The sequence below is a fragment of the Podarcis raffonei genome, chromosome 5, assembly GCF_027172205.1.
Source record: "Podarcis raffonei isolate rPodRaf1 chromosome 5, rPodRaf1.pri, whole genome shotgun sequence".
NCBI classification, from domain to species: Eukaryota; Metazoa; Chordata; class Lepidosauria; order Squamata; family Lacertidae; genus Podarcis; species Podarcis raffonei.
In genome coordinates this window covers 78350212-78372368 of record NC_070606.1, presented here as the reverse complement: position 1 = coordinate 78372368, position 22157 = coordinate 78350212, and the positions used below count along the sequence as shown (strand labels likewise).

General features: G+C 43.5%; 1 protein-coding gene across 3 annotated transcripts; it reads left to right on the top strand.

Moving 5' to 3' along the window:
* Nucleotides 1–1380: 1380 nt before the first annotated feature.
* IGSF10 (immunoglobulin superfamily member 10) lies at nt 1381–21530 on the top strand. 3 transcript variants are annotated; one of them, XM_053390280.1, is made up of 7 exons: nt 1381–1743; nt 4364–4611; nt 6299–6428; nt 6730–7120; nt 9844–14232; nt 15580–16480; nt 18324–21530. In XM_053390280.1, the coding sequence occupies exons 1-7, from the start codon at nt 1669–1671 to the stop codon at nt 20230–20232; spliced, it is 8043 nt and encodes a 2680-aa protein (XP_053246255.1). In that variant the 5' UTR covers nt 1381–1668; the 3' UTR covers nt 20233–21530. The 3 variants fall into 3 exon arrangements, with proteins under 3 accessions (XP_053246255.1, XP_053246256.1, XP_053246257.1); XM_053390281.1 differs by lacking the exon at nt 1381–1743 and adding an exon at nt 1944–1991; XM_053390282.1 differs by lacking the exon at nt 1381–1743 and having other exon boundaries at nt 4513–4611; nt 6256–6428.
* Nucleotides 21531–22157: the final 627 nt, after the last annotated feature.

Below are 22157 nucleotides of genomic sequence, written 5' to 3'. Positions count from 1 at the left end.
CTACTGGGATAAGCAGGGTTAGAATCCAGCACATCTCTGGCTGAGATACCCTGTGGCTGTAAGCCCTGAAAAAGGGGCATGAGGGCAGGTGCAGCAGGGATTTTTTGTTAGGAGGGGGGCAAAGTTGTTGAGCTTCTCTTGGGAAGTCACAGATAAAAATGTCCCATAAATTGGGAAATTGCAGGGGGAGGGGGCAGGCTTCTGCTGGGGGTGGGGGAAGCAGAACCTCAGATAATTGAGTACTTCCAATGCTTTTCAATAATATTTCTAGCCACCCCCTTGGCTACACCCATGCCCTTTGTCCCATGAAGGTCCCCCATCTCTGAGGGAACCAGTTGAGAGGAGGAAAAATTAAAGGGGTTGAGATGAGGAGGCTGAGATAACTGGTTCATCAGAGGGGATAACCTTCTGATAACAGGTTGGCGGGGGTGTCCCCTCACCACTCTTTAGATTTTCTGCATACAAAGGTGTTCACAGAGTCAAGTCTTGCCTCTCGCACTTTTTTTATGCCCTCTCACACGCTGCTGCTTTTTGAAGTCTTTTCTCAAGCAAGAAGCTCTGAAGGGCTTGGGCTGAGGAGATAAAGGGACCCGTGAGGAAGGCATCAAAGTGGCGCTGACTGAGGCAGCACCCGGGAAACAGCGGGAGAATTTGAAGGAGAGTGTGGGGCAGTCCAAGGTCTGTATAGCTAAAGCCATGGTTTTCCCAGTAGTGATGTATGGAAGTGAGAGCTGGACCATAAAGAAGGCTGATCGCCGAAGAATTGATGCTTTTGAATTATGGTGCTGGAGGAGACTCTTGAGAGTCGCATGGACTGCAAGAAGATCAAACCTATCCATTCTGAAGGAAATCAGCCCTGAGTGCTCACTGGAAGGACAGATCCTGAAGCTGAGGCTCCAGTACTTTGGCCACCTCATGAGAAGAGAAGACTCCCTGGAAAAGACCCTGATGTTGGGAAAGATGGAGGGCACAAGGAGAAGGGGACGACAGAGGACGAGATGGTTGGAAGTGTTCTCGAAGCTATGAACATGAGTTTGACCAAACTGCGGGAGGCAGTGGAAGACAGAAGTGCCTGGCGTGCTCTGGTCCATGGGGTCACAAAGAGTCCGACACGACTAAACAACAACAACAACAAGTGGGGCAGCCCGGCGCGAACGGAAGACGACCCGAGCGGGAGGCCGCTCTCGGGAACGGGCTAGCGGGCGCAAAGGTGCAACAAAGCCCGCGGCGGGGGAAAGACCCAGAGCCCGGCTGGGCGCCACGTGCGAAGCGTAAAGGCTTTGGAGCGCGCGAGGAGCTCCCCGTTGCAGGCGACGCCTCCGCGCTCCCTTCCACCCCCGGTCGCTGGGAGGATGGGAGGAAGGGGGCGTGTGAGCAAGCCCAGAAAGAGAGCGCCGGCCAGTGGACACCCCACCCCTCCACATTTCTCTTTGAGGCGATTCGGGGAAGCCCAGACGCTTGGCGAGGCTCCGGCGAGCGGAGCGCGCCAAGGCTTTTCCCTTTTTCGCTTGGCGAGGCGGCCAAGCCCTTCCTCCCTCCCTCGCGCCGCCACAGGGCCGGGGGGCGTGTTTCTGGTGTTCCTCGCAAACTTCCATCCTCTCACCTCTGCGGCGGCTTCTTCCTCCCTCGCAGCCTTAGGAAGCTCGTGAACTTTTTGCCTCTCCATTTATGAGCAGGATCTCGGTGGGCGGCAGGAGAAGATGGAGGGCTATTGAGGAAGAAAGAAAGGGGGATACAGCGCAGGTAAGGACGGACCCTTCTACTCTCTTTCGGCTGGTTTTAACTCAGGTTCGTGGCGGTGGGCTCCATCCTTTCCCCCCCTCCTAAAGGACTCTGCAAAAGGCCACCTGTCAACTGAGCACAACCCTTCAATGCATCTGATAAAAGTGGACTTTAGTCCGAGACAGCTTATGCCATAATAAACGTGTTGTTGTTTTTTTGGTTGTTTAAATGCGTGGGGAACTTTGGGTTGCTGCTGCTGCAGCCTGCAAGTGAGTAGAGATTATTTCTGAGCTGCTTTCGAGAACTGCTCTTTATTTGTAATTTATTTGCTGTGATGCATTTTTTTAAAAATGGTGTGGTGCTATGGATTTCTTTCCAGAAGCCTGGCTTATCGCTGAAAGTTGGGTGGCAACTGCAAAAGGAAAGGTGTCATTGGTGTCATTCATTGTTTTCAAAGGGTTTTACTTAGACTAGACGCACTGAAATCAATGGACCTAAGTCAGCCCTGTCTATTATGCACACAATGGGTCTGCTCCAAGGAGGACGAACATTGGTGACAACTTAAAGGCTGCCGGCCGGACTTTTTCTTGTTCCCCGGCCAAGCATCCCTTTGGTCAAGTTACGCAATCGCTATTTTGTGCATGCAGCCGCCGGCTTCTTTCATGCAGCAGACCACATGCATGAAGAGGGAGAAAACAAGTAATTAAGAGCAGATCTCCCAACAATGTCCGTGCGTAATGACGATCAGCAATCCTGTCTGCAAAAGGACAGCGACAAATTTGTCTTGTCTGTGAGGTGAATGTTGAGAAACTTGATCACCTTGCAAGAGCTACTGTAGCTGGAATCAGAAAGCCTCTGGGTCAGATCTGGGCTGGGCCATGAACTCACTATGCCCCGTTAGAGATTTGGGGAGGAGCGGGGCTGGAATCAAAACCAGCAATCATTTCTATTATTGTTGTTATTATTATTATTAGCAGTATTCATATCACACCACCCTCTAAGCTAGGATAGAAATACCTTATTTCCCCCCCTCTCTCTCACACACACACAACAACCCTATGAGGTTGGCTAGTCTGAGAGTGGGTGACTGGCCCATTGTCACCTAGAGGGCTGGCAAAGCGGAGTAGGGATCTGAAGCTGCCTCTCCCTGACACTCCCTAACCATTTGCAGCATGCTAGAGCAATAGAGGATCACTGCAGATGGTGACAGCAGTCACGAAATTAAAAGATGCCTGCTTCTTGGGAGAAGGGCAATGACAGGCCTAGACAGCATCTTGAGAAGTAGAGACATCACCTTGCCAACAAAGGTTCGTATAGTTAAAGCTATGGTTTTCCCAGTAGTGATGTATGGAAGTGAGAGCTGGACCATAAAGAAGGCTGATCGCCGAAGAATTGATGCTTTTGAATTATGGTGCTGGAGGAGACTCTTGAGAGTCCCACGGACTGCAGGAAGATCAAACCTATCCATTATGAAAGAAATCAGCCCTGAGTCCTCACTGGAAGGACAGATCTTGAAGCTGAGGCTTCAAGACTTTGGCCACCTCATGAGAAGAGAAGACTCCCTGGAGAAGACCCTGATGTTGGGAAAGATGGAGGGCACAAGGAGAAGGGGGCGACAGAGGACGAGATGGTTGGATAGTGTTTTCGAGGTTACCAGCATGAGTTTGACCAAACTGCGGGAGGCAGTGGAGGACAGAGGTGCCTGGCGTTCTCTGGTCCATGGGGTAACGAAGAGTCGGACACGACTAAACGACTAAACAACAACAAAGAGCAATAGAGTCCACCATTCTAACCTTCTACATTCTGCACTTATTATGCTAGCTTGTGAAATTAATTACTCAATATGTATTACTCTTAAGGAGTGGAGTGCTTTGTACATTCAAGAGCGCTATAGAATGCTCAGTATTGACTCAAGGCTCTGTACTGAAAATCTAGCATTTACTTTCAAAATATTAATTAATCTAAAATTAACCTAGCCAAACAGTAAACACTGTTTATTCAAATATAAGACTACTCAGTGCCCCTTTAATCTACAGTTGAACTCTGCTCTGATTCTGCAGCATTAACAAAACAGGAGGAGGAGGAGGAAGGGGGCACTGCTTGTAAAATCTAAAAAACCGTGGGGAAAGTGGGATAAAGTTTAACTGCTGTCAGTCCTGTCATAGCTTATTAGCTTTCTTAACCACCACAGTCGTCTTCTAAACTTCTTATTTTTTTTCTTTTTCTGAGGCCTAAATTACTTGGCAAAGAAGGACTCAACGTGTTTTTTGGCAAAGACAAACCACAAACAGATTTATGAACACTCTAAATAATGAAAGAGTGGGCTTATTTATTTGGAACAATAGACTCAGTAGCGTGTCAGATTTCAGTTTTTAATACCTGTCAACACGAACTCTCCCCTCCCCACATTCACTAAAAGAAAGAAGCTGTGAAGGAATGTTATTTTCTTAAAAAACAAACAAGAAACCCCTGCAGAGTTGTTGTGTTTTTTTAAAATAATAATAATAATAATAATATGAAGGACCTTTCTTGTACTGTTTCTAAGGCAGGCTTTATTCTAAACAACTCCTGAGGTCAAAGATACGAATTTGTGACGTCTCATCTTGACATGATAACTTGTGTTGTGTTCTGTTCCCTACAGTTTTGTTTGTCCACGCTTGCTAAGATTGCTGTTGCGTCAAGGTCTCCATGCAGGATGGAAGGAACAGGAAGACGCAACCCCTGTTTTCTAGGATTTCTGCTTGGGTTCTGCTGGGCCACTTTTCCTCGCAGCAGTGCGTGTCCTAAGCACTGCGCTTGCTATGTACCCACCGAAGTACATTGCACATTCCGGTATTTCACTACCATCCCAGCACAAATCTCCCCAAATGTGGAACGCATCAACTTAGGGTAGGTTTACAACAATATTGCTTGAATTTGTAATGTGCGGTAAGGAGAACCAGTTGCCCCCACCTGCTACAACTAACATGCCATAGGAGACTTAACTGGGGCACACACTTATCCGTGAAGCCCCATTTCACTGACTTGGAAGAGATCAAAGCCCACCTTGCTTCATTCCTTGCCAATCCGTGTATCAACTTTCACTTGAATTAAGCTCTGATTCATTTGATCAACTGAGACATTAACCAAGTTTGAACTTGCCTATGATGACAGGGTGGACCGCCTGTGTGTTTGTCATCACATGAGTTTTCTCTCTTTCCCGTTTTGTTGTTGTTTCATACTGGCAGCCTTGTACCTGTTTTGGATGCAATACTAAACAGTGCTTTAGCATTACATACAGAAGCAACAATAGGCCTGAGGCTCATGCACTTCTCCTCTTATGATGCAGCCACAAGATTATCAGAAGCAATGGTATCTAGGTTTTTGTTTTAAATTGCTAGAGTACATCCCTGGTAGCTCAGTGTCATGGGAATTGCAGGTCCCATGATGCTTAGTTGCCCTGGCTGCTCCAAGTATAGTATTCCGATGAAAGCCTCAGGGTTCTCCTATCCAATACCATAGGTATGGTATGACTGAGGAAAGGTCTGGGGATGCTGTTACTTATTTAAAGATTTCCTCCCCTTGCATTTCAGCCAAAAAAGGCTCCCAAAGTGACTTACAAATCATTTCTTTTTTTAAAAAAAGTTTCTGCCCTCAGATTTATGCTGTAAAAATGGACAGCACCAAAGGAAAATAGATAGGGAGGGAGAAGGAAATGAGCTGATCTGAGTAAAAGTTCTTAGTTACAGGTGTCTCTAATGACCAGTGCGGATGGAGACACCCAAAATGGTTGGTCTGCAGTGATTATTTGCTGCTGTATCCTGTAGTGCAGGACCTCCATACTCATGCAAACTCTCCTTACCTGTCTGCACTATAGGTAGCTTTAGGGATAGGCATAGAGTATGATTGCAGGGGAAGGCACCAGTGCCTGATTTGGATTCAGTAAATGATTTGTAAATGATTTGTGCCAATGTAGGTTCAGTACTCTGTTCACTGTGCAGGTTATGTTCAACAGCACTTTGGTGAGGGGAGGCCTTGGCTCTGCCTAGTGGACCTTCATACTACTTCCACTGAAAGTGGAAGCTAGCAAGGAGTCACTGTGACTGATAACTAGAGCTGGACATGAACCCTTATTGTGAATACTAAAGAGCACTAAGAGGTTAGGCTTTAAGGTATAAGCCCTGCCTAAACTATTCCAGCGTCTTTGCTGATGACTCAGGTGGTATGCTTCATGGAAAGCTTGATAGCATTTTATTGTTTACATTGTGAATTCGTGAGTATCTACTATATAGTTTGGAAAGTTGTTGGTTTGCTGTGCTTTGGGAGTTCCAGCAGGGAAGTGGAATATATCTATTTTAAGTAAATAAAGCAACCTGCATAATCACAAGTCATAGGCATTCATTCTAGGGGTGCGCATACCTACGAATTTCCATCTGCCACTGTACTGATAAAGCTATTCTGAAATTGACATGGCAAGTTTTAACTAAAATTTATTTGCTTATTTGCAAAAGAGAGACTCTGTTTTTGTTTGTTTGTTTTGCCTTTGAACTATAGCTGACTGACTAAACCCAGATCTGGAATGAAATGTTTGTTACAGTTACAACAGTTTGGTTAAACTGACTGAAACAGATTTTTCTGGCCTGGAGAAGTTGGAGTTGTTGATGTTGCACAGTAATCAGATACATACAATTCAAGACAGGACATTCTCTGATTTGCGCCTGTTGCAGGTAAGAATGAACTGGGAATTATCCATCATTGGTTCTGTATAGAGCTGTGCCAAATTTTTACCTTCGGCCCTTTAAAAAACGAATAGCATACATACTATGGGTGCAGGTTTACAGCCTATCTAACTTCAGTTTTAAAAGTTGTTCTCAGTGCTGAACCAGCTGCTCCCTTGCTTTAATGTAACATTTGAATAGGGTTGCTTTTTATTCTTCAGATGGTGTTCCTATTTTGCTCAATTTTTTAATATTATTATTATTATTATTATTATTATTATTATTATTATTATTATTATTCTGTCAACAGGTCTTGAAGATGAGCTATAACAAAGTCAAAGTTATTGAAGCAGGCATGTTTCATGGTCTCGTGAGTTTGGTACGGTTGCACATGGATCATAACCAAATTGAATTTGTAAACCCCAAAGCTTTCTATGGCCTTACATCACTGAAACTAGTCCACTTGGAAGGAAATTTGCTCAAGCAGCTTCACTCGGATACTTTCGTCACCTTGTGCTACCTCCAGATGTTCAAAACATCCTCCATAAAGCATATCTACTTGTCTGACAACTTGCTTTCTTCTCTGCCTCGAGACATTTTCACATATATGTCCGAGTTAGAAAGCCTCTACCTTCACGGGAACCCTTGGGCTTGTGACTGCGAAATGAAATGGTTTGGTGAGTGGGCGGAACAGCAACCAGGTATCAAATATTCTCTTTTTATTTATATACTCAACTTGCATTTATTTCTGGAAGCATTTTTACCCTCCTCTGACAAAGATTCCAAAATGGTTTCCATAAAATAAAAAATAAAAATAGTAGGAGGTTCATGTGGCTGTTAAATGGTCCATTTGAAGCCTTTGTGGTTACTCTGTGTATTGTATTATGTGCCAATTATCCCATAATATAATAGCATTAAAGCAATTTAAGAACATATTATACCATTGATATCAGAAATCACAAAAATGCAGAACCACCGACAAAGAATAAAACATCATGCTAGCCGTAGTCCAATAGTCTAAGCACTATTATTTAGGGCTAAAAACAACCCACCACCATAAAAGCAGAGACTGAAATATTGCTATCAATGTTTAAATGGTGTTAAAAGCAGATATAATTATGTTAAAAGGCTTGGGAGAACAACAAAAAAGTATTTGCTGTTGAAAATGCATTAATGTAGGTGGCAGGTGAGCCCCCACCCCACCCAGATAGCTTGTCCTGCAACAAGGGGACCACCAATAAGAATTCCTTTTCCCCCAATAGCCACACTCTCTGCTTCATATTGAAAGGGTAAAGGTAAAGGGACCCCTGACCATTAGGTCCAGTCATGACCCACTCTGGGGTTGGGGTGCTCATCTCGCTTTATTGGCCGAGCTTCCGGGTCATGTGGCCAGCATGACTAAGCTGCTTCTGGTGAACCAGAGCAGCGCACGGAAACGCCATTTACCTTCCCACCAGAGCGGTACCTATTTATCTACTTGCACTTTGATGTGCTTTCGAACTGCTAGGTTGGCAGGAGCTGGGACTGAGCAACGGGAGCTCACCCCGTCGCGGGGATTCGAACCACCGACCTTCTGATCGGCAAGCCCTAGGCTCTGTGGTTTAACCCACAGCGCCACCCGTGTCCCACTCTTCCTCAAAAGGGCCATTGGTTCTGTTGGCAGTGCTACTTAACCAGCTATTTCCCCACAGAACATGTGTAAGAAAATACCTCAAACTGCTGGTGGTCTCCTTTAAGCTATTCTAATTTTCGCCAGCACTTCAATTTCCAGTGCCCAGGAATCACAGCACCGCAATAATTGTTAGGATTTTCAGCATAGCATCGTATACCTTAAAGAAAAGAAAATCTGAGAGACCACATCCTCCTTCAAATAAAATCTAACCACTAGGGCTATCCCCTGATTAAATAAATCTTACGTTGATCAGACACAAGGCTGGTGGTTCTGAAAAAGCACATGGATTTTATTTTAAGATTGTGCTTGAGTGCATCACGCCTGGCACAATAGATGAAGCTTTCCCTCAAGTGTGCCTGCAACCTAGTTTTTGTACAGTTTTATGGTCAACAGTACTTGTATTCACTAAAAAATCTGATGCCAGATTAATTGGAGTATCCTTTTTATTAAAGAAAATGTTGCAGGCTTCTTGATCATAAATACAGAATATTTTGATGTATTTCATTTTACATTAGGGCACTTTCAAGTCTGCAGATTCAGTCACATTTTCTTTATTAATGGAACAGTAGAGTTTGCTATATTTGAATCCATTGTTTTCATAACTAATTGTAAACAGAAGGGATTTTTCCCCTGGACTGCTTCACCAAAAGATGTGTTTGACAAATGATTCCCTGGAGAGATAATACAGAAATGAGAATTTTCACCAAAATGGTCTAGAGATTTGACAGCTCTTGCATATAACTTCCACAGGAATCTAGCATTTGTTCCTCTCTTGTTTATATTATCCCATAGTTATAAGAGAAAAATGCAACTTCCTCCCTCTTCTCTGGTATGTGGCAAGAAGCTTGTGTTACAAACTTCACATTATGGAGATGCCAAAAACTTTAAATGAATAAAATAGAACAATCTCAAATAAAACTGTGTCTGGCAAAATTCCTCTCCCAAATATGTATTTGCCGCCGTTTAAAGATATAGCCACAGATAGGTTACTGTTCTGATCCTACAGCATATGTTTTTATTGCAAAAACTTGTATAAATGAGTAACAGATAAAACAACAACGTGTTCTAATATATTTCCAATTACAATACCAAGTAGAAAAATGGAATACCTCTTAAAAATTATATGTTCAACTCTTGTTGGAAATAATTTGAAACCCATGGAGGAAGCATTCCTAACTAGTGGGGTGGGAGAGTAGATATTTTCTATCGTTGGGAACTATTTTGTTGCTAGACCGGTGGTGGGCAAGGAACGGACAGTTTTCTGAATGCAATTATGCATTCGCATGCCCATTAGAAAGTGGGGGGAAAGTCTATGGCCAAGAACATGCGCATTGAAGCAAGATGGGGACTAGACATAACACAGGACCAAAGTTCAGATTTCAACATAAACTTTGGGCAATGGGCATTAAACGTGTGGCCTTACCCAAATCTGTCTTCTCTGTTCTTGTGTAATTTTTCTAATGTCTACATCTAGCATCCTCTTGCCCTTGTGCTCGTTCTGAGGGCTGAGTCCCAGGCCTTTGTCCTTGTTCTGGTTCCTTTCTGGTTCCTTTCCTTTCCATTGTGTAGTAACCATGGCTAATCCTCAATTACTGCACTGGCTGGCTCCTAAACAGATCCAAATGATTGCTGACTGAGGTCTGTCATATTTCATGGACACCAGAAATATCTATCAGCATAACAGGACCTGTTGCTTTTATGCGTGAATCAGTCAAGCAAAAATAATTTTTACTGTTTCTATCTCCTTTTCAGATGTTGTCAAGTGCAAAAAAGACAGAGGTGTTTCTGGTGTTCTGCAATGCCCATTGTGTGCCAATCCTGGAATTTTTAAAGGCAAGCAGTTAAGTGGCATGCAACCATCAGATTTTAATTGTGTTAAGCCAACTATAGATCCAGCCTTGAAACTGAAAAGCATCACTGCTCCTGAGGATGGTGGCTTTACGTCAGTTTCTCCCAGAGATTTTATGGCTCCCATAGGATCCATGGTATTCAACATGACAGACCAAGCTGGAAATCGAGCAAACCTGATCTGCAATGTGCAAAAGCCTGCAAAGATGTCTCCAGTTACACTAAACAAAATCGACAACACCACAGTACTTGAAGTATCCTTGTCAACATTCCTTGTGTGTAGCATTGACCACGAGTATATTCAGCAGTTGTGGAGCATCCTGGCCCTTTACAGCGATTCTCCGTTAAAACTGGAAAGGGAACTGTTATTGACAGAAGTGCCTTACATCAGTTATAAGTACAAGCAAACAGATTCCAAAAATGACGAGCTATTCACTGATGTAGAAGCTGAACTGAGAGCTGAGCCTTACTGGTTGATGCAGGGACAAGTTTCATTGCAACTGGACAGGACATCAACCACTCTCAACACTCTGCACATCCAGTATTTCACAAATGCTCAAATTGCCCTCCCGGTCAATCTCCCAAAATCAGAACGGCAAAACTGGGCCATGATCTTACGAGAAAACACCACAATAACTGAATACACCGTTTTAGTAGGGGGGTCTGTGGAACTGGACTGCCAAGCGCTTGGAGACCCTACCCCTGTAATTGAGTGGGTATTAGCAGATGGGAGCAAGATTAGAGCACCATATATTAGTGAAGATGGGAGAATCGTGATAAAAAAATCTGGAAAACTCATGTTGCGTGCAGCAGATAATTTTGACAGTGGCGTTTATCACTGTATAGGAACCAATTATGTTGATGCTGATGTCCTGACTGTTAGGATTACTGTGATAGATCCTTATATAGAACACAGCCATTTAAACGGCCCTCAGGTTCCCATATTTTTAGGTGACACACTTCACCTTCCATGCCCGTCTACAGGTGCCCCAGATGCCCCTGTTACCTGGATCTTACCTGAGCACATGGTTCTTCAGCACTCTTCAAAAAACAAGCTTCTTTTTCACAATGGCACATTAAAAATACAACGAACAACAGACCGGGATGGTGGTTACTTCATGTGTGTCGCTGCTAATAAATATGGCGTTGATATTTTGGTTTACCAAGTAGTAGTTGAAAGGAATTTGAACAGGTCACAAAAACTCGATATTCAGCTAGAGGATGAAGCAGCAGATGGATCTGGCAATGAAGAGTATAAAGTTACCACCAAACCTCAAAATCCTTCATCTGCCAGGCAAACCCAAGTAACCAGCGAGGAACCCACTAAAGATTCATATATAAATCAGCCCACACAGAACAAAGCCAGTGCCAATCGCAAAGAGATTTACAGGCGCAACAAGGACAAGACGAACAAACGGTTTAGAGGGCGCCTGAGGCAATTTGATCCTTCCACTAGGAGAATTGATCCATTGCGCTGGGCAGCATTTTTGGAAAAAACGAAGAAAAAAGCCACTTTTCCAAGAAAGCAAGAAAATGCCACAGCAAAACCAACAGTAAAGGTTCTGTTGTCCTCAAAGACTTCTGAAAATCTGGAAGAGACATCTGGAGATGATATATTTCCAGAGGAAGGATTTATTCTACTAGCAACTAAAAGACCTGTGATATCCACTCTGAGAGAAGCCTCTGGAAATGTAGTGACAGCAGAATTTGGAAGCATGTCAAATGATTTCCGTTCTTTGGCAACATCCAGCATGGTTACAGAAACCACAACTCCAGTAACCAGCCCAGTGGTTATGAATTACAAGACGCCCAAGAACCAGAAGTTACTTGCAGAACTTAAACTTGAAAAAACGTCTCTCGAAGCATCTCACACACTATCTGCCAACATGGAGCCATTAACAACACCATTTTATAGTCCACTAAGTACTTCTACAGAAGCTTTAAGTACTTTTCAGAGCTCGATATCATCTGGGAGAAACAATTTGCAACTAAAAGCCACACCAACAATCACACCAGCAATGAATATTACCAAGAATACCCTGTCTGCAGCTACCCACAAAAATACTGAAAAACCTGATTTATTTACAGAGGCAACTGAGAAAGTATCAAAGAAATCCAATCACCAGGTATCTCTAGTGACAGCCAATGTTCCTGATGATGATGTATTTAGTCATATGCATGCTTACAGTACACAAAAAATAGTGCCTCAGTTACCTTCAAGCTCAACCATTGTCACTCACCAGCAGATTAAGGTAGTTGGGGGTGCTACAACTCACAACCCACCACTCCCCCCCAGGCAGTATAGCAGACGAAGAAAAATCTCTAATAGAAGACGAATAATTAGACCTGGCCATATTTCCAACATTGCAGGTCGTAGATTTGCTTTTGTTAAATCACAGTTTGCTCAAGCAAGTACAATTCTACCTCCTCCTGTGGAAGTGAGCACACCTGCCTTATCTCCTCCCAACAAATCTCTTGAACAGACTGTCTCTCAAGCCCCTGTTTCCACTTCATATAAAACTCATCACCCAGAAGCAACAACTGCAAATCAGTTTTGGGCATTCTCAAGAAACAAACTGGTTGCAGCTGAAGAGCATACAACTTCAACAACAATCCCCTTCTATCCTGAAAGCACGCAAGTTGTATCGCACAGAGAAGTAAAATCTAGTGCAGCATTACAAGGAATCACCAACGCAAACCCATCATTTAGCATCAGACTCCCAATGGCAACTATCCACAGCCCCAGGACTGGCATGGAAACCACATCTGACATGTCACCTTTGCTTATGAAATCTACCCTTTCCGCTCTTGAAACTAAGGCCTCTTCCGTTGTTCCAACAGGGGAAATTCCTTTGCATAATTTCCTTGGAAGCAATGATGCACAAAAGCAGCTACTGGAGGAGGAACCCAATATGCAAACAAGCAGAGAACCCTCACCTAGAGTATTTGTTTTGCCTCTCCAAACTACAGTTCCAATGCCAGCATACACAACATCACCCACATATCAAAGTGCTGTTTCAAAGACTGAGAACCAAACTGATGATCCCCTAATTCAACCCACCAGTGACAACATGATGCTAGTAAAACTAGTCCCCCTGCTATCGCCTGATGCTGCAGAACTGCCATCTTCAGCCTTTGTCTCCAATCTTACAACTGTTCTAGGAAAAGAAACAGATGCCACCAGCAGCATCCTACCAATTCTCATTCCAACTACTACTGTCCGTGTTAAAACTAACGTTGCCAGATTCAGAGCGTTAAGACCAGGCAGAAGGCGGGGTCAGAGGAGGAGAAGGCCTCTGAAAAATCCCGTGTCTTCATCCAGAAACATCATTCTCAGAAAAGGTTCTGCTACGGTGTCCAAAAAACCCACGGCTTCTCCTGCTTTAACAACAGCTGAACGCATAAGGCAAGCTGCCAGCCCCCTAACAGATGAACTGTTTTCGAAATCCACTAGTATGGATGCCATTAGAACTACACCACGGACACCCAGCCTTGGCACAACTGACACAGTTGCAGAGAATAAATCCACACCAGCCACTCAGGTATTAATAAGGAATATCCATACTGAAAATATAGTCACTACTGAGATAGCAGTGGATAATTCGTCTTCTGAAAAACCAGCGACTGTGATCCCGCTCACTGTATCGTTCTTGGACACAGCCAGCATGATCACAGCGATACCAGGCACATCCTTGGTAACACGGGCACCAGAGTCCAGCAGACTAACTCTGGCTACTACAGTGGGTGCTGATAAGGAATCAGATCAGACTGTAGGATGGGAAGCTAGCAAAAAAGGCCAAACAACAAAAGCAGCTTTTTCTCTTAAAATTGAGATAAGTACCCAAACTCCTACTAATGCAAGATACCCCAGCACACAGTCTCCTAGCCCATTAGTACCCCAAACAATGCTCATGCCAGCTATCACACAAACCACTGCATCTCCCAGGCAGGGGGAATTGTCTTGGCAGGAGGCTGCAGAAAGTGGCGAAACTTTCACAGTCAGCACATTGGGCAGATTTAAGTCCCCACAAAGCTCCACACAATATACTCCTTTGTGGAGGAAGGATAAGAACAATCACATGAAGAATCGGGCTGAGAAGACCATAGACCAGGAAGTCACTACCACCAATCAGATAACCTTAGATTTGTTCCACCAACGCAGGGGGGCAAGACCCAGGATAATTGGAGGGAAACTGGCAGCGTTTACTGTCTTGGCTAATTCAGATGCTTTCATCCCTTGTGAAGCCAGTGGGAACCCTCGGCCAATAATACACTGGACCAAGGTATCATCAGGTACGTTTCTCAAGTTTACATGGAATATTTCTTTTTCTTTTATTATATATACACAAGATACAAGCTAGAATGTAGTGTGGGCAGTATTAATATCTTAAGAATGCTTATATCTCTAGGGTTGGGTTTTGAGGGTGCAATGAGAGCCATTGTGTTATAGTGATTCGTGTGTTGGGCTAGGACTGGGGGGACTCTGGTTCAAAAGTGTGTGGCCCTGGGGCAGCCATACTGCAATAGCCGCCTTCTCCACCAGGCAATTGTGAGGACAAAATAGAGAGCGGGGGAAAAGAACCGCATGTATTGCCCTGAGCTCCTTAGAGGAAATGTGGTTTTATAAATACAATCGTGCTTTTAAACACAGTTGTAGAAATCCTTTCTTCTTCCGTGGGACTTGAAAAGCAGTATTGGGGAGGGGTCATAACTCAGCAGTAGGGGTGGGTGATATATCAATATATCACCCAAAACCAGTTTGAAGTCCGTATTGTGAGATCGGTTTTATAATTTTTGACCAGGCAATATTTCACAAATCGTTATCTGTGTGTGTGTGTGTGTGTGCACGCGCTATGCAAAAATGAAGATACAAGAGAAACTGTGAAGCCAGCCAGTGCCTGTACATAGCTCCATCCTTATTTCAGACTGATATATCACAATATTTTGCTGGGGATATATCACGATGTTGAAAACCAAATATCGCCCAGCCCTACTTAGCAGTAGGGTATGTGCCTTGCATGTGGAAGGTCCCAGGGTCAATCTCTGTGATCTCCAGATACATCTGGGAGAGGCTGCTGCCTGGAGAGCCACTGCCAGTCACTGAGTTAGATGAGCCAATGGTCTGACTCTGTATAAGGCAGTTCCCCATCTTCTTATTTTGATGCAGGGCTACAACTTTGATGACTTACCTGCATTTTACTTCTACTTACTATATAACTCTACATATGAAAGGATAATTTGAGCTTACAGCTGATCTTTTTGGTTCCCTAATATATATGAAAATACCATATTTACTCATCAAATGCACCATCAAATCTAACGTGCACCTCAATTTTCAGAACCTTGAAACAAAACAAAAAATTTGCTGGTGAATGTAAATGTGGCATCGAATCTAACGTGCACTTTAATTTCTGCAACACAATTTGACCAAAGAAGGTGAGCATTAGATTCGAGTAAATACGGTAGTTTGTTAAAGTAGGGTTTTTAGGATGAAAAATTTAGAAAAGGGATGAAGCACAAAAACAATAGAAATGGAGTAAAAAAACCAAAATAAAAACTATTTGATTTGCCAAGCAAATCAAAAAAGGAAGATTTTCATACAGAGATTAGGCTAATTTTCTTTCCATCTCTTTCAACTAGGGGTTGATGTGTCAAAACACAAGCGTGATAACAGATTTGAGGTTCTTCCCAACGGGACTCTCTCCATCCAGAACATCAACATCCAGGACCGTGGACAGTACCTCTGTGTGGCTGCCAATCAGCATGGCTCCGACAGGCTTCTTATCACATTGTCGGTGGTGACTTATCCACCTCGAATCTTGGAGGGAAGGTCCAAAATTATTACCGTTCACTCTGACAAGCCAGTAGCCCTGAAATGCACAGCCGAAGGCCGTCCCATTCCTACCGTATCATGGATCCTCGCAAACAAAACTTACATCTCAGAATCTTCTATGGGAAATGAGGCTGTTTCTGTGCAAGCAGATGGCACGCTGGTGATAAAGAAAGTCAGTGTTTACGACAGAGGGATTTACACATGCACAGCAAGCAATGCAGCTGGTTCAGATACAATGACGGTGAGGCTGCAAGTTATTGCTGCACCACCCATTATACTGGAAGAGAAGAAGCAACGTATGTTGGAGAATATTGGGGCAAGCTTGAAGCTGCCCTGCACTGCCAAAGGAAACCCACAGCCCTACGTTCACTGGGTTCTCTTCGATGGAACAGAGGTGAAGCCTTTGCAGTATATAAATGGAAAATTTTTCCTTTTCCCTAATGGAACCCTTTACATCAGGAATATCAGCCCTTCTGACAGTGGGAATTATGAATGCATAGCCACCAGCTCCACTGGCTCAGAGAGGAGAGTGGTCATCATCCAGGTAGAACATAGCGATACAGTCCCCAGAATCACAGTTTCATCCCAAAGACTGACTCAGCTGAATTTTGGGGACAGGTTGCTTCTGAACTGCTCAGCTACAGGAGAGCCAAGACCCAAGATAATATGGAGATTACCTTCAAAAGCTGTTGTTGATCAGTGGCACAGGTAGGTCTCGTGAAATTCGCAGCATTACTTATTTGCTTGATTTGCTACCGTATTTTTCCGTGTATAACACGCCCCCATGTATAAGACGCCCCCTATTTTGGGGGACTCCAAACTGAGAAAATGGGGGAGATTGTATCCATGTATAAGACCACTCACAAAAAAACATAAATTTTAATTAAAAAAACCCGCTAGTCTTATACACAGAAAAGTACAGTATATTGGGACCATTGGGTTTTGCATTGGATAGTGTTTTGCTGGAGAAGAACGATAAAGTTTCTGGGACAAATGAACTGTTCTGCCTTTGTGTCAAAGAGGGCTGAATCAAACAAATGAATTTCTTGACGCCCTTTGCTGAGCTGCTCTGGTACTTTGATACGAGGGGTGTCTAGCTGTCATTTGCTGAGTGACTTGCAGAACAATCCAAACCCTCCTTACACCAGGCCATGGAGTGGTAGTGGTCGAATTTGATGGAAGTGTTTCTCCAGCCAACTCTGCTGGCTAAGCCGCCAGCCATTGCCCTGACCTTTCTACCCAGATGCTGTGAGGGGCATGACTGCAGATGCAGTTGTGGTCTTGGCATTCCTTTAAACTCCACTAACAGGTGTGGAAGCTTTGTACTGCACCTTTAGATGCCAGAGCAGTACAGCGCTACAGTATTTAAGAATGAGAAAGACGATATAAGAGTTGAAGCACATTTTACCATACTGTTCCACTCCAGTTAGGGCTGTCTTCACCACAGCCACTTCAGGGACAAGCAAGGCTCCTATGAGTTCTTGTTTGTAAATGTATTATTTCCATTAAAACCTCATTCCTAGGTTGGGTGGTTGCAGCTCTATAGTATCAATATCATAGTATTTTATTTTATTTTATTTTGGACGAGTTTGCTTTAACTCATAGTAATACAGTTCTGCCCAACGTTTTGGCCACTAACCATCAATTGAGTTCTTAAGTGAAGCCAGTGGTTTCCATATTAGAGCTTGGCAGTAACAAATCTTGTGATCTCTAGACTGACCTAAACAAAGCATCTAAATCCAAACAGATTGCAGATCCCTGGAGTCTGGTCCACATAATTAACATCTGCCAGCTCTCTGCAAGGCTTCCAAACAGAATGAGCAGAGGAGTGATATGTTTGCACTTTCCTGATCCAAACTAGTGCATGTCATATGAAGAACAAGTAGGCTTGCAGTTCGCTCTTACATTTGACAAAGGAAATTTCCCACCAAGTCAAGCTGTACCTATAGATGGAGGGAGAGGGGATTCAAAGGCTTCCACACAACCTGGAATCCTGCACAATTCTGATATAAGCCAACATGGAAGCCTTTGCACATACATGTATGTGTGAAGCCCCCCCCACCCTTGCGCAGAAGTTCACACAATATGCACAGATCCCATGGGAGGAGTTGCTTGATGCAGCCATACTCTCCACTCATGACTCCTGAAGAGGACTCAAAGGAACTTCCAAATGCTTCTACTCAATGCACTCGTATCTTAGCTTGTCTTTAATGTCATTGAGAATCAGCGGTTTTACAGCTACGGTCTCCGTATTTTTTGGCACATAAGATTCTGGTTGTGGGCTTCCCATAGGCATGTGGTTGACTGCTGTCAAAACAGACTTCTGGACTGGAGGGGCCTTTGGCTTCTCCCAGAAGGGCTCTTAAGCAGGCATAGGCAAACTTGGCCTTCCAGATGTTTTGAGATAATTCCCATCATCCCTGACTACTGGTCCTGTTAGCTAGGGATGATGAGAGTTGTAGTCCCAAAACATCTGGAGGGCCGAGTTTGCCTATGCCTGTCCTTAAGTGTACTGGCCTAAACACCTTTCATTTCTTCCATTGCTTTTTAGAATGGGGAGTCGAATCCATGTGCATCCCAATGGATCCTTGGCTGTTGAAAGAGTCACAGAAAAGGATGCTGGTGACTATATATGCGTGGCTAGGAATAAAATGGGAGACGACTTGATCCTAATGAAAGTCAGTGTGACAATGAAGCCTGCAAAAATCGATCAAAAGCAGTATTTTAAGAAACTGGTGCCTTACGGGAAGGACTTCAAAGTGGACTGCAAAGCTTCCGGGTCCCCTGAACCAGAGATATCTTGGAGTTTGCCAGATGGCACAATGATCAACAACGTGATGCAAGCAGATGACAGTGGGCACAGGTCTCGTAGGTACACTCTTTTTGACAATGGGACACTGTATTTCAACAAGGTGGGAATAGCTGAAGAGGGCGACTACACGTGTTATGCTCAAAACACACTTGGGAAAGACGAAATGAAGGTGCACATAACAGTGCTAGCAGCGGCGCCACGGATCAAGCAGAATTCCAAGACCTATGTAAAGGTCAGAGCAGGAGACACTGCACTTTTCAACTGTGAAACCACTGGTCAACCTAAGCCGAACATTTTCTGGTTGTTGCCTTCCAACGACATGATTTCAGCTTCCAATCGCAGGTATTTTCTTCATATTAATGGATCCTTGTCCGTCACAAAGGTGAGGCTCATAGATGCTGGAGAATACATATGCGTTGCTCGCAACTCTGGTGGAGATGATACAAGGCTTTATAAACTTGAAGTAATCTCTAAACCACCTCTTATCAATGGGTTGTATACAAACAAGACTATCATTAAAACAACAGCCATAAAACACTCAAAGAAACAAATAGACTGCAGAGGTGAAGGAACGCCCATACCCCAAATCATGTGGATTATGCCTGACAATATTTTCCTAACAGCCCCATACTATGGGAGTAGAATAACAGTACACAAAAATGGGACTCTTGAAATTCGTAACGTAAGGTCTTCAGATATGGCAGAGTTTGTCTGTGTGGCACGTAATGATGGCGGAGAAAGCATATTGGTGGTCCAGCTGGAGGTGTTAGAAATGCTTAGGAGACCAATGTTCAGGAATCCATTTAACGAGAAAGTAATAGCAAAGGCTGGGAAAACTGCCTTTTTGAACTGCTCTGTAGATGGAAACCCGCCTCCCGAGATAATCTGGATGTTACCCAATGGGACAAGGGTTTCCAGTGGTTTTAGAACACTCCATTACTTCTTGGGGGACAACGGCACCCTTGTCATCTACAGTCCTTCCAAAGCAGATGCAGGCAAGTACCGGTGTGCTGCTAAAAATAAAGTTGGCTACATTGAAAAGTTGATCATATTGGAAGTTGGCCAGAAACCCACCATCTTTATCCACCCAAGAGGAACAATAAAAAGCATAAGTGGGGAAGCATTATCCCTTCACTGTCTTGCTGGTGGAAGCCCCAAGCCAAGCATAATATGGACAGTCCCCAATGGTGACATCCTGGACCGGCCTCAGATTAATGGGAGATATATGTTACTGGAAAATGGCACCCTCATTATCAGAGAAACCACCATCCATGATAGAGGAAGTTATGCATGCAAAGCTCAGAACTACGCTGGTGATTCAACGGTAGTTGTTTTTGTAATTATTGTGGCACACCCGCCACGGATTACAAACAGACCGCCAAGGAATATCCGCACAGTGGCTGGGGTACCAGTTCAGCTTCACTGCATGGCACTGGGAATACCAAATCCAGAAATTACATGGGAGCTGCCTGACCACTCGTTACTTTCCACAGGCAGCAAAGGCCGGCCATCTGGAAGTGAACTTCTCCATCCACAAGGAACATTAGTAATTCAGAATCCAAAGCTGTCAGATGCTGGCATCTATAAGTGCATGGCTAAGAACCAGCTTGGCAGTGATTCCACAGTAACATACGTTCAAGTTATCTGAGACGAGAAATGCAGCCTGAACAATTGATAACAAAGGCTAATCAGGAGCCAAAGTTTGGCTTTCGAATATGTTTAATCAAAAGCAGTCATGTCAGATTTGTTAAAATTGCGATTCTCAGTTTACAGTAGACACAGTAACAGACAGAAAGATTTGGAGAAAAATTGTATCATGTTCCGATGTGAATATGTTAGAGGTATTTTTAAAGCGACTTAAGAGAACTTAAGGCACTTACATCTTGACTACAGTCAGTCAAATGCATTGCAATATAACTTGAAATATTTAGTGCAAGGATGGGTTTGTTAAAAAGTTATTTCTTACTTCCCATTTGGTAGTAGTACAAGAAGTATGAAATATAAGATACGTAAAGAAAAAAGAAGAAATGGGATGACTGTTCGTTACCTTGTGGACAAATATGAATATTTTGTATCTATCTTACCATTGTTGTTGTTTTTAAACAAAAAGGTGCTGCCAGTTTTGTAATACTGAAATTTAGTTCTTTCACGCAGGAGTCCTTTTTTGTGGGGCAATGGAAGAACCAGTAGAAAATAGTTTGATAGGGTTGTGTGTTGTTTTTTTAAAGACAATATGGATTATTTTTGTAAAATAAAAAAGCAATCAGATCTGCATATAAAGAAGTGCAGATGTATAATTGCCATTCAGCTGCTAAACATTTTACATAAAAAAGAATATAAAGTGCCTTTAAGTTTAATAAGTATGCAGTGCATGAGCAGAGACTGAGGAGGAAGCAGTAGGACAGTGTACTTTTCTTCTTGCTTGTTCTGGGCAACTGGAGGCACTTTGGCTGAAAAATTGATGCAAAGAAAGATCCTTTGGTCTACTTCAACAGAATACAGCTGTCTCCAAGAAACTGCGCCGAGTACCTTATTTATTTATTGTAAATATTTTTATATTGCCTGTCAATTATATTCTTAGGGCAGCCGCAAAAGGCATCTGTTTATACGTGCTACATAGGATAGAACTTTGACTCTAGTGATATAAGGCTGTGCTCTGTCAGAGTAGGAGAACTCTGGATCCCAGACCGCAGTCTGTGCCAAGACCCTTCAGGCACAGAACTCCCACTGCATTAGACTGCTGACCATACATGATTCTCTGCATCTAGCTTGTTGCAGAACAGGTGAATATGCACTTAACATGGCACAAATCTTGATCCACCAGCCTAAGCCCACAACCGTTGTGTGACGCTATCCCTCCAAGAGGGAAAGCAAGAATTAGCAACCTTTTTCTACATGCTTAAGATGCCAGCTACTTTATTGGGACCTGAATAAAATTCATACTTCAAGACTCTTTTAAGAAATGTGCATTTAACTGAAAATCTGAAAATGGCATACCTTTTCCTGGTACGTCTGAACTATAGGAACTTGTGGTTTATTCTTACTGACTGCTTAAAAACACACACATGAGGATCAAAATGTAGCAGCCCAGACCTAGATATAGTTTACTTGCTCCACTCCTGGATCCGAATGCATGTTTCACTTATCTTATCTTGCCTCTCTGCCAAGGCCAAGAGATGATGGCAACTCCATCACACTGCCTCCTGCAAATATTACAACCACTATCATGCCAGTTGACTATGGGCAAAACTATAGCAGGAACAGCCTTTCTCCTGATGGAAATACAGTGGTACCTCGGGTTACATACGCTTCAGGTTACAGGTGCTTCAGGTTGCGTGGCAAGTCCCCTCCCCCATGTGAAATGAAGACACTGGACACGTTATTTAAGGTTAATGGGCATAAAAAGGCCACAACTTTATTGATTACAGAATTGAAAGGTATTGGCTTTAGGCATTGGCTCCTATCGACTACCCGGCATGGAGACCGGGAAGGGTTATCCACAAGCCGTGGGAGACCTGTTGAAGTACGCCAACTAGGATCCCACGGGTGTCACCGCTCTGGGGCGTGCCGGAG